The sequence below is a fragment of the Eumetopias jubatus genome, unplaced genomic scaffold, assembly GCF_037043125.1.
Source record: "Eumetopias jubatus isolate StellerSeaLion01/CBP00866 unplaced genomic scaffold, mEumJub1_p1.0 scaffold_6, whole genome shotgun sequence".
NCBI classification, from domain to species: domain Eukaryota; kingdom Metazoa; phylum Chordata; class Mammalia; order Carnivora; family Otariidae; genus Eumetopias; species Eumetopias jubatus.
Window position 1 is genome coordinate 69,612,080 of NW_028274812.1, and position 12,573 is coordinate 69,624,652.

Sequence of the window (12,573 nt, forward strand, 5' to 3'; positions counted from 1 at the left end):
TTGCTGATGGATACTCATCATCCATTATTTAAGAGAGTAACAGCTAGTCCCATTTACTGTTTCTCACAGGTACTATAAGAAAGGTTGAGATTGCTCTCCTCAGTATTTTCTGAAGAACCTCTTTTACACAGAAACTTCTTAGGGCTTAAGAAACATTCCATTAGTGGTGTATAGGTATATAAAAATGTTTTTTTATGGTGATAAATGATACGTTCTTTTTAATACAACTTGAATTCTGGTTTCTGTCTTTTTTTTTTTCTTAAATTGCTTTATTGGCTGATCTTTTCAAGAACCTATCCAGTGTTGATTCAGGGAGAGACATCAGTTGGTAAAACAAGCCTTATCCGGTGGCTGGCTGCAGCTTCTGGTAACCATTGTGTGCGTATTAACAATCACGAACACACGGATATTCAAGAGTACATTGGTTGTTATACATCTGACTCTTCAGGGAAGCTTGTGTTTAAAGAAGGTAGGATTATTATTTCATTCCATGGGTATAGGTGTTCATTCTTTTAAGCCCATTTCCCCAGGTAAACTGCATCCTTTCCAGTTGAGGCACATGGACCTTTGCCGTAACAGCTGGTTTGTCTTTCTCCCTGATCTCCCTGGTTAAGGGAGGGTGGTTAGGGCTCCAGCTTCCTTTGGGCCCCACTGATCTTGTCAGCTGTACAGAGGACTAGGACCAAGTTTTGTAGAGTGCAGTTGAACTGCTACTTTATTTCCTAGAGACTCAGAAAAATGTGGTGAGCGTTGAACAGAGGGAAGCTGAGAATAGATATGAGAATGTCGTGATTTAAATGAAATTAGACTGCAGGGGGAAAAATAAATTGGAAATGTGATATTTGTCAGCCTTGGCTCCCCTTCTGTGTGAAATGATTAGGAAAATTGTCCTTCCTTGATATTTGACATCACAAATTATTTTGGGGCATGACTAGCTGCAGGGAATAATTTGTTTTGAAATGTAATGGTCTAGGATTGGTTGATTTGTATATAACATTTTTTAAAACTTTGGACTAATTTATGCACTAATCCTCAGTGTTGTTTTTTCTAAGGTGTTCTTATTGATGCTATGAGAAAGGGCTACTGGATTATTTTAGATGAATTAAATTTGGCCCCTACTGATGTGTTAGAGGCACTGAACAGATTGCTGGATGATAACCGTGAATTGCTCATCACAGAAACACAAGAAGTTGTTAAAGCTCACCCTCGGTTTATGCTTTTTGCTACCCAGAATCCCCCAGGACTTTATGGAGGCAGAAAGGTGTGTAGCATTTGTCCCTTACTCCCATTTGTTACCCCATCAAGTAATAAATCTTTCTTGGTAAGACTGAGATGTTTTTACTACTTTTGAAGGGTTTTTCTTTTTGTGGTGAATAGTAGAGCCTCCATTTTGGAAATTGGGTGAAAGGCTCTTTTTATCATGTTTTTTTCCTGTGTGTTTCCTAGGTGCTTTCTAGAGCCTTCAGGAATCGGTTTGTGGAATTGCATTTTGATGAATTGCCTAGTTCTGAGTTGGAAACAATCTTGCATAAGCGCTGTAGTTTGCCACCCTCCTATTGTAGCAAGTTGGTTAAAGTCATGCTGGACCTTCAGGTATTTCAGCTCTCTTCTCACTTAGTTTCAAATGGAACATACTGATGAGATTTTGTGATGGAAATTTAAAATTTGATAGCCTTCTCAGGTAGACACAGCAGTCCATTTTTTTTTTCTCAGAGTAAGGATATTATCTTAAAATGCACTCCATTAATATCCATTTTTTGGTTTGTAAATGAACTGTTTGATATCATGTTATGGTTTTTCTCATAGTCATGTATGGCAACAGTTCTCTACTTGTGGATAATTTTGGAACATTTTGTTTAGATTGGAATTTGGCATTGATAAACTACAATTTTTGTTTTTTAAATGGATCTAGTCCTTGAATGGACATAACTAAAGATATCCTTTTTATGTCTCTCCCTTGTCAGTTCTGCAAAGCTACAGTTTCTTAGTTTTTTGAATATCCCATTTTATGGTGTCCTTTATCAGAATTAATATGCTTTTAATTTCTAGAAAGCCAATAATAATTGGCAATCTTACTACTGTGTTCCCACATTATAGGATTGATGTTTCTGCATGTTTGCCATCATTTGTATTCATAATTTTTTATATATGATATAGGAAATAGAATTCCTTTCTTTTGTTGTTGTGCTTTGGAATTTATATTTTTATATACGAGTTTGGATATTTATCTTCAAAGGATTGCAGTCCATTTACTTTTTTAAAAAATTAGTCTTGATGGAATGAATAATTTTTATGGGAGTATAAATTTGTTAAAAATTTTATATAAGTTGTACAGTGTGCTTGCCATTGCCCTTTTTCATTTGTTTTGATATTTTAATAGTCCTATCGCAGAAGTTCTTCAGTGTTTGCTGGAAAACAGGGCTTCATCACCCTTCGTGATCTGTTTCGATGGGCTGAAAGATACAGATTGGCTGAACAGACTGAGAAAGAGTATGACTGGCTACAGCATTTAGCCAACGACGGTATGCTTTCAGTTGGATGCTCTCAAACTGTGAAGTTATGTCAAATATCAAACCTTATTAAAATAAATCTTTCCCAAGTTGTGGTCAATATGTACATTTTACTGAGTATTCCAGAAATAGTCTTTCTTCCTCAAGGAGCCAGATGCTTTTGAAAATAGTTCTTTTCTACAGGCCTCTGTGCTAGTAGTATGTTTGGGTTTCTAGTTTTCTCTTTACTTCAGGTGGCTTCATGTAGGAGTCAGATAGGGGCACAATGCCCATGTAAGACTTTTGGTGGGTGGTTGGTGGTGTCTTTGTGGACTATTTATCTGCAACTCACTAATCATAGATAGTCCTCCTTGTGCCTTATACAGAAAACTGTTGGGGCGCCTGGGTGACTCAGTTGGTAAGCATCTGCCTTCGGCTCTGGTCATGATCCCAGGGTCCTGGAATCGATCCCTGCATCTTCTCCTTCTTCCTCTACCCCTCCCCCTGCTTGTGCTTGCTTGTGCACTTGGGTGTGTGCGCTTTCTCTCTGTCAGGTAAATAAATAAAATCTTAAAAAAAGAAAAAAAAAAGAAAAAACTGACAGGTTGGTCACGTACTATCGTACTTCTGAGGGAAGGCAGTTATGGCATGTGAGACTCATGATTGCTCATTTTGGTTTAATCCATGGGAAGAGTTTATATGTTTCTCTATAGGAAAGAAAGCATTTCAGAATTTTCTGATTTGAAAGGTACTAATGAGTCCTTAATGGAGTGGTTAATAAGGAGAGTAAATAAAACTAACCCATGAGAGTTGTATTTTTTCCTTTACTGGTAAAGAATAGATAGATGGAGGAACATGTTCTTTTAAAAAACTTAAAACACTCTTTAATCAAGGTATAACATATAGTAAAGTGAATGTAGTGCTCTATTTTTTCATGTATAAGCTAAATATAGGTTTTTTTACATATGTATGTACCATGTAAATCATCACCTAGGCCAAAGTATAGAATATTTTCCAGTACCTCAAAAGATTCCTTCATGGTTCCTGCCAGTCTTAACCTCCCCTGGAGGTAACCACTGCTCTGACCTCCATCACCACTGCTTTTTGCCTGTGCTTGAGCTTCAGCTAGTATCATGCAGTATGTACTCTTTGGGTTTGACTTCTTTTCACCCAACCTAATGTGAGGTTCGGCCATGCTGTTTTGTGTATTAGGAATTCATTCTTTTTTTTATTATTATTTTGTAACCCATTGTATGGAGATACTATAATATGTTTATTCATTCTCTTGTTGGTGGACATTTGGGTTATTTCCACTTTCTAGCTATTATGAATAGAACTGCTCTCAACATTCCTATATATGTCTTTTGGTGCACACATGTTCGTTTGTGTTTGGGTCTACCTGGAAGTCCTGTTGCTCGACATAGGGCAGGCATATGGTTAGGTGCAGTAGGTTCTCCCAATTTTCCAAAGTAGTTCTTTAGATACCCTCTCCACCAGCACCTAGTAAGAGTTACTGTTGCTCCATATTCTCAATATCCCTTGGTATTATAACTTGACACTTAATGATTTTTTTTTTTTTAAGGATTTATGCTTCTCGCAGGCCGAGTCAGGAAGCAGGAGGAGATTGATGTGATTCAAGAGGTCCTTGAAAAACATTTCAAGAAAAAATTGTGTCCTCAATCCCTCTTCTCCAAGGAAAATGTCCTAAAATTACTGAGTAAGTAGGTCAAAATATCCAGAGGAAATGAATTGAGCTGTACTATTAGAAGCTAAATCTTTATTCTACATTTTATAGGTAAATTGTCCACTCAGGTATCCACATTGGAGTCTACATTCAGCCACATTGTGTGGACTGAGGGCATGCGGAGACTGGCGATGCTGGTGGGAAGGGCACTGGAATTTGGTGAACCAGTGCTGCTGGTTGGAGACACTGGGTAAAGTCCTATGCTTCTGTGACAGTAACTCATGATGGTTCAGTTCAGTTCCATAGGAGTACTTGAGTTATCTGTGAAGGATTATCAGGAATGCAGTCTTTGTTGTTGTTTTTTTTTCCTTTTCTTCCTTCTGCTTTTTCTTTCTTTTTTTTTAAAGGATCATGTAAGAGACCTATTACTGTTTGCTTTCCTCTTCAGACCTTTGTGATAGAAAAGAATGAATTCTTGCATTATTATCACTGGAGTTCTTTTTTTCTTTGTAATTCTTTTAAATAGTGCCATTCATTCTATAGATCTTTAGAGAACAGCAAATGAGCTCCTGTCTCTTGAAAGTCTGTTAAGGATTAGATTTTTTTTCCCATCCCTTGGTGGTTGTTGGTAGAAATAAAAAGGATGGAATTCAGGCAGTGTGTGCTTTTTTGGATAAGGAACACTGTAGGGTGCTGGTGTTTGGGGGAAGGGTGTCCTAAGCTCAGGGTCCAGAGGCCCTGTGTTGGCCAGCAGTGTCTGCTGCTGCAGTGAGGCTCTCACCAGAGCACTCTTGTGCTGACTGGAGTGTTTGTGCTTTTATATTTGGAATTTATGGTCCTTATTAATCTGGTATGTATCCCTTTAACAGGTGTGGGAAAACTACAATTTGTCAGGTGTTTGCAGGCTTGGCAAATCAGAAACTATACTCTGTCAACTGCCACTTACACATGGAGACATCGGACTTCCTGGGGGGGCTGCGACCGGTGAGACAGAAGCCAAAGGACAAGGTTTGTTCAGTAGCAAATAATGTGTTCGTCGTTCATTTAAAGAATTGAAGTTGGATTTGTGCATGAGTCAGTTGTGGAATTTATTCACGGTGAGGTTTTGATCGCAGGTTTGATACATATCTTTAGATTTTCACTTGTCCACAAGGAACTTTCATGAGCATACTGTTGTACAGGCTTTATTCCGAATGACCACTTACTCCAGCAGACACCAGCTAGCTACATGTGTATTGTCTTGTGGAGCCACTGCTCGTTAATTTCACACCTTCTTTTCCAAATTGTAGGAAGAAATTGATACGTCAAGACTTTTTGAGTGGCATGACGGTCCTCTTGTTCTGGCCATGAAAGAAGATGGCTTTTTTCTCTTGGATGAGATCTCATTGGCTGATGACTCTGTCCTGGAAAGACTCAATAGGTATATGTGTAAGAGGTTTGCCCTGTGTGTGATGTTTTCGCTGGTCTGGTTATTTTTTAATTAAGCAGTTAAAGATTTTTTTAAAAATTTTAAATTAAAAGATTAAAAGTTCCCATGTAGTTAACATGTACCATTATATTAGTTTCAGGTGTACAGTATAGTGATGCTACAATTCTATGCATTACATAGTGCTCACCATGATATGGCTACTCTTAATCCCATTCACCTGTTTCACCCATCCCTCCACCTGCCTCCCCTCTGGTAACCAATTTTTTTCCCCTATGGTTAAGAGTCTGTTTCTTGGTTGTTCTCTTTTTTTTTCTTTGTTCATTTGTTTTGTTTCTTAAATTCCACATATGAGTGAAATCATATGGTATTTTTCTTTGACTTAGCATTTCACTTAGCATTCTACTCTCTAGCTCTATCCATATTATTGCAAATGGCAAGATTTCATTCCTTTTTATGGCTAAATAATACTCCATCGAATATGGAATATTCGATGGTCTGGTTTTCATAGATATTAATTCTTCTGCATAGTAACGTTCTTCATAGGTGCATAGTAAATGTTTGAAAATGATAATGAGTTACTGTTTTTGTTTTTGTTTATTTTGTTTTGTTTTTTTGTTTGTTTTGCTTTAGCACTCAGAGTAGTTTAAGAGGGCTAGTTTCTGTTTTGCTATCAATAATCAGAAAGATGGGACTGTGGAATGGCGTGAGGCTAAAGCAAATGAACCGAAGTTAAAACTCTTTTAAGGCAATTTATGTGACCATTATCTAAATTCTTCAAAGAACTAGAATCAGAATTCTAGATGGTATATGGCTGTATGACCTCAAAATCTCAGACTAATATGAATTTTGATGCATACCTATTTTTCTTTTTTGAAGTTTAATTTACATACCATAAAATGTATCCATTTTATTTTATTTTTTAAAAGATTTTATTTATTTATATGACAGAGAGAGACAAAGAGAGAGAGAGAACACAAGCAGGGGGAGTGGGAGAGGGAGAAGCAGGCTTCCCACCGAGCAGGGAGCCAGAAGCGGGGCTCTATCCCAGGACCCTGGGATCATGACCTGAGCCGAAGGCAGTCGCTCAACGACTGAGCCACCCACGCACCCCAAAATGTATCCATTTTAAATGTATAATTCAACAAGTTTTAGTACATTTCCTGAGTTTTGCACCATAATCCTGTTTTACATTTCCACCGTAACAGTAGGGTCCCTTCTGCCCCTTTACAGTATATTTCTGATGCCACCTCCTGCTCCAGGCCACTACCAAATTATTCTCTGTTAAAAAAAAAAAAATTATAATTGTCTTTTCAGCACATTGCATATAAATTGGCATTGTTTTGAGGGTCATCCATGTTGTAGCCTATGTTAGTAGTTTGTTCATTTTTATTCCTAAGATCATTTCATTGTATAGATATACCGTATTTTTTATCCATTCACCAGTTGATTGTATTTGGGTTTGTTTGGGTTATTTCTACTTTTATGAATAATGCTGCCATGAGTATTTGCATACAAGACACTCATTTTTAAAACAAATGCCTTAATGGGGCATAAGTGGATAAAGGGATTTCTTTTTCTTTTGTTCAGAAATATTGTTCCATTACACAGGAATTGGGATAATGAATCATTTTAAAATTTGTGCTAGGAAAGTGTTAACTAAAGTAAAAGCTCAGCAGAGGATATAACTTTTTTCCTTTTGGAAAAGAAGTTGAAAACCACAAAGTAGAAAGGATACATAAGCCTTTTCTAATCTTATATTCTCCAATTTTTCTGTATTTTAGTGTCCTTGAAGTGGAAAAGTCTCTGGTATTAGCTGAAAAAGGCAGTGTAGAGGAGGACAAGGATAATGAGGTAGAGTTGTTGACTGCTGGGAAAAAATTCCGTATCTTAGCAACCATGAACCCTGGAGGTGACTTCGGAAAAAAAGAGGTAAAATTGTGTTCCTGAAGCATAATTTTTTTCCAGTTTTTGACCTCAGCTCACTGGCAGCTATAAATATAATATGTACAAATGCATTTGGAATTTTATATTGGGTAAAAATTAACCTAGAAAGATATTTTAGAATTATTACAAAGTTGAGAAATTCTGACATAATCATTTCCTTGTTTTAATATCTCACTGTGTGTGCCTGAAATTTCATTGTTTCAGTCACTTTGCCCAGCTCTTTACATATGTTACCATAACAGATTCTCACAAGAACTCTGTGTGAAAATTATTTTCCTACTTTCATGGACGAGAAAGTTGAAACTGAAATTTAATCTTAAACTCTGTTTCTGGAGTCTCCTCTCTTAAACACAAGTGTGGCTTTGAGTGTTTTAAAGTGACAAAAATGTTGCAGCCAGGAACCTCTTCTGGTTTTGCAGGTGGAGCATATCTGTTCTCTCTCAGACTATTGGTAAAGGAAAAGGTGGAGAGCAGCCTTCTGTTCAGAGGGTGGTGTTAGGATCCAGCCAGGATCCAATACCCTGAACACACCTTGGCTTTCAGGCTTGTGAAGCCTCTCGGTGGAGAAGTCTGTGTTGTGTGTGGGATCCTGGTCTGTTAGGAAAATGGTGATGTGATAGGTCAGGGACAATGAGAAGAAACAAGGGTTGTGAATGAAAGTAGTTAAAGTTCTTGGTAACTTGGTGGGTCCCTGAAATGTGAACATGATGCTTCAGGGCTGATTTTCCTCTGTAGCGTAATAAGAAAGATTATCACTATGCTTCTTGAAATGTTCTGAAGAGAAGAAAGAAAAAAATAAGAAGAAATGCATCACAGCTTCAAACATAATATGAAAAGTGGTTCTTTGGCAAGTGAGAATAGCTTAGAAAGATATGATTTCAAAGTTGTGTGAGTTAAGGTTAGCTTAAGTTAGGGTAGTTCAAGTTTTTCTTAGAAAACGATGGCCAACTTTTACCTAAGGGATGGTTCTTTTTTGTTTTTGCCTCCCTAGCAGGCAGAGTGAGGGTAAGATGCCAAAGACCAATGGCACTGCTTTTCAGCAGCAGGGAACACTCCCACATTCACTGGGTCTTGACTAAGCTGCTCCTGAGGATAGGCATTGCTGCTAGTCCTGCTGTAGTAGGCCAGGCAGATGGATGGAGTTTATCAAGTAAAAGGAAAGCCATAATAAGCTAATAGTTACGTGCATATGTGGCACTGTATATGCTTGTTAATAGGGGTTAACTGACGTAGGGGAAGGGTGAGAAGGGTAGAGGAATCCATTTTCAGGGCGAAGGCCCTAAAGACTGGAAGGAGTAATGATTCTTTGTTATACAGAGGTAAAATATGTACCTCCTTAATAATTTCACTGTCCCCCTTTGAGCCACATAAAAGATGTTTTCTCTTTCTACTTCAGACAGCTCTCCCCTGTGGGACAACAGCTTTTATTTTCTTGAAAGTGCTGGTTATGTAACTAAAGGTAAAGGAAGGGCCTTTGCTTAGGGGAAGTATTCAGACTTGGGGGTCACCCACTGGGGCTGGACTTCAACTTGCACCCACCTATTCTCTGACACCTTGAAGTTCTGCACTCTGTCTATAAAGAAAGTGATGAGAATACTGTCTTGGAGGGTGTGGTGGAGACTAATGAGATGATCTGTGGAAGGAGCCAGGATAAAGTAGGTCTTCAATTGTAGTAGAGGTAATGAAAGAAGCATCTGGTATTCGTTAGACTCATCAGCTAATACTCCTTCAAAGGATTTATTTTCTAGTTTTCCTTATAAGTATTACATTCAAATTGAAATTTTTGTTTCTTATAGCTGTCTCCTGCCTTAAGAAACCGGTTTACGGAAATATGGTGCCCACAAAGCACAAATCGTGAAGATTTAATTCAGATTATCAGCCATAATCTTCGTCCAGGATTGTCTCTGGGCAGAATAGATCATAAAGGTGAGAGCTTTCAAGTGGTAAACGTAATTCCCAAACTTCTGAAGCTAATGGAAATTAGAAATCATGTCTTAGAAAATAGAAATAGGTCTAAGATTTCATTTAATTAAAATCAGAAATAATACCAAAATACTTTAAAAATCCATGTTAAAGGGTTTTTTTATTATTTATTTATTTAAAAGATTTATTTTTGAGAGAGAATGCAAGTGCAGTGGGGGTGGGGGCAGAGGGAGAGAGAAAATCCTGAAGTGGACCCCCTGCTGAGTGTGGAGCCTGACAGAGGGCTCAATCCTGTGACCCTGAGATCATGACCTGAGCCAAAATCAAGAGTCCCATGCTCAACTGACTGAGCCACCCGAGCGTCCCTGTCATCAACTAATTTATTATTAACTTTATTTAAAAATGTTCTGGGTGGCTTTTCCTCCCCCACCCCCACTTGCTTTCTAAGAAAAAAAATAAAAAATTTTTCTTTTCATTATAAAAGTTTTCAAACATAAGGAAATAGAAGAATAGTATTAAAAAACTTCTGTATACCTAAAACCTAAATTTAGCAATTTTTAAGATATCTAGTAAGGGTCAAAACATTTATTATATGGTTCTTGTATTGAGCTAGATTGCTTTGATGTATACATGTATGTTTTTTTATTGAGTTGTAATCAACATGTAACATCATATTAGCTTGGAGTGTATAACATGATTCAATATTTGTATCTAATGTGAAATGATCACAGTCTAGTTAGCATTCATCATGATGTATATATATTTATCTTACAGGTTGAAGGGCTAAATTTAGAACCCAGCTCTGGTTTCAAGCCTTAATACATAGTTTTTTGGATCATTTTATTTCCCTCTTTCTCTCTCTCTCTTCTTTTAAGTCTCTTTCTTAAATTAAAGAATGTATAAAAGGATATTTGCTTCTTTGAGTTCCAGACTCACCTGAAGGACTTGTAGAAATAAAGCTTGCTGGGCCTCCTACCTAGAGTTTTGGATTCAGTCCGTCTGAGGTGGGGCTTGAGAATTTGCCTTTCTAATAAGTTCTTAGGTGATGCCAATAATGTTGGTCCAAAGCCCATACTCAGAACTTCTTACTTACCATGGTAAGTAAGAAGTGCAGTTTGCAGTGCTGCATTCAATGTGAGAATTCCAGTTAAAGAAAAAGACAAATTATTAAGCAGGCATGGTTTGTCTTTTGGCTCTGCTTTGGGGCCAGATTTCCCCTTGGATGTAGCCTCTGTATCTCCTGTGGGCTCTGTACTCTTACCAGTTATTTGGATTATAATAAGAATGGCAGAGGGGCGCCTGAGTGGCTCAGTTGGTTGGGCATCTGCCTTTGGCTTGGGTCATGGTGCTGGGGTCCTGGGATGAAGCCCCGCATCGGGCTCTCTGCTCAGCGGGCACCTGCTTCTCCCTCTCCTCCCCGCTTGTGCTCTCTCTCACACTATCTCTCTCAAATAAATAAAATAAATAAATTCTTTAAAAAAAAAAAAAAGAATGGCAGAGAATGCAGCTGCCATTACACTGCCACGTTGGCTCCATCACCAGTGGGCTTCATGCTTAATGGAGTGAACAGTTTCTCTACAGGGCAGTTGGCACTGCAGCCCCTAGGACTTCACTGAGCCTCACTGCTTGTCCTTAGAGAGCTTATTTACTGTAAGCTTTGTAAAGCCTACATGGCAGCAACTTCTTTGGGGAAGCATTAGAGAATCCTGAGGGAACAAGGAGAGTAAGGGAGAAGTGGCTTAATTTTCATCATCTAGAAATGGATCGGGTTGGCATAGCGTAAAATGTTCTTAAAAACAGGAAACTAGATAAAGCTTTTATTTCCAAATTTTCTTAATAAAGATACGTAAGATGTAATGAATCTAATATTATAATTAATTATGAATTCTAAATTGAATTCTGATCCTATTCAGAATACTTAAGATATATTCACTGTATTCTCTTAATCAATATATAAACACCACTGAGTTCTTCTAGCTTTCTCTAGGAATTTTTGTTCATAAATCTCAATAGTAGTTTTATCTATACATCCATAGTATGAACAAAACAGAAAAGATTCTATGAAATTGATGTTGTTTTTTTTGTTTTTTAAATAATGACCTCTGAAAGGCATGTGGGCTTTTTAAAATCTCCCACTGTGGGGCGCCTGGGTGGCTTAGTCGTTAAGCATCTGCCGGTGGCTCAGGTCATGATCCCAGTGTCCTGGGATCGAGCCCCACGTTGGGCTCCCTGCTCTGCAGGAAGCCTGCTTTTTCCTCTCCCACTCCCCCTGCTTGTGTTCCCTCTCTTGCTGCATCTCTCTCTCTCTGTCAAATAAATAAATAAAATCTTTAAAAAAATAAAATAAAATCTCTTACTCTTATGACCGATACTTCTGAAGACATTGTGTTTTTGTTAAAATAACATGTTAAGAGTTATTTCCTTGAGTTTTATTTCTAAAAGTAGAAATAAGGAAATTCATTGTTCTCATTGGTTATGGCCAGATTTTTCTCCAGAAGGATGGTCCCATTCACGGTGCTAACAGCAACTTAGTAAATGTACCTGCTTGGCATAGTCCTTCCAACATGGAGGAGTTTTATTTTGTTTGTTTGATAGAATGAAATCCATTGTTTTGTTCTTGTTACTTTCCTTTTTTTTTTTTAAAGATTTTATTTATTTGAGAGAGAGAGAGAGAGAGAATGAGAGATAGAGAGCATGAGAGGGAAGAGGGTCAGAGGGAGAAGCAGACTCCCTGCCGAGCAGGGAGCCCGATGTGGGACTCGATTCCTGGACTCCAGGATCATGACCTGAGCTGAAGGCAGTTGCTTAACCGACTGAGCCACCCAGGCGCCCTTGTTCTTATTACTTTAATGGGTAGTCTAAAATTTCATTTTCTTTCATTACTAGTGATGAACATTCCGTATGATTTACTTTTTAATAAATACTAATCATTTTATCTTTATTTTTTAAGTACTTCTCTACACCCTACATGGAGCTCAAACTCAAGACCCTGAGATCAAGAGTCACATGCTCTACCGACTTAGCCAGCCAGACGCCCCAATCATTTTACATATTAATATTTATTATTACATTTATAACATGGATTCCTATTGTTACCTTTTAAT

At 37.8% G+C, this 12,573-nt stretch overlaps 1 protein-coding gene across 1 annotated transcript in view; it reads left to right on the forward strand.

Annotated features, from left to right (window-relative positions):
• Positions 1 to 12,573, forward strand: part of MDN1 (midasin AAA ATPase 1) — a 157,813-nt gene that overhangs the window by 57,109 nt on the left and 88,131 nt on the right. Inside the window, exons 24-33 of the mRNA XM_028108025.2 lie at positions 291 to 469; positions 1,053 to 1,261; positions 1,447 to 1,593; positions 2,381 to 2,522; positions 4,072 to 4,206; positions 4,285 to 4,423; positions 5,043 to 5,181; positions 5,463 to 5,593; positions 7,384 to 7,531; positions 9,343 to 9,472. Coding sequence (XP_027963826.2) covers positions 291 to 469; positions 1,053 to 1,261; positions 1,447 to 1,593; positions 2,381 to 2,522; positions 4,072 to 4,206; positions 4,285 to 4,423; positions 5,043 to 5,181; positions 5,463 to 5,593; positions 7,384 to 7,531; positions 9,343 to 9,472 — 1,499 coding nt within the window. The remainder of the gene's footprint in view (positions 1 to 290; positions 470 to 1,052; positions 1,262 to 1,446; positions 1,594 to 2,380; positions 2,523 to 4,071; positions 4,207 to 4,284; positions 4,424 to 5,042; positions 5,182 to 5,462; positions 5,594 to 7,383; positions 7,532 to 9,342; positions 9,473 to 12,573) is intronic.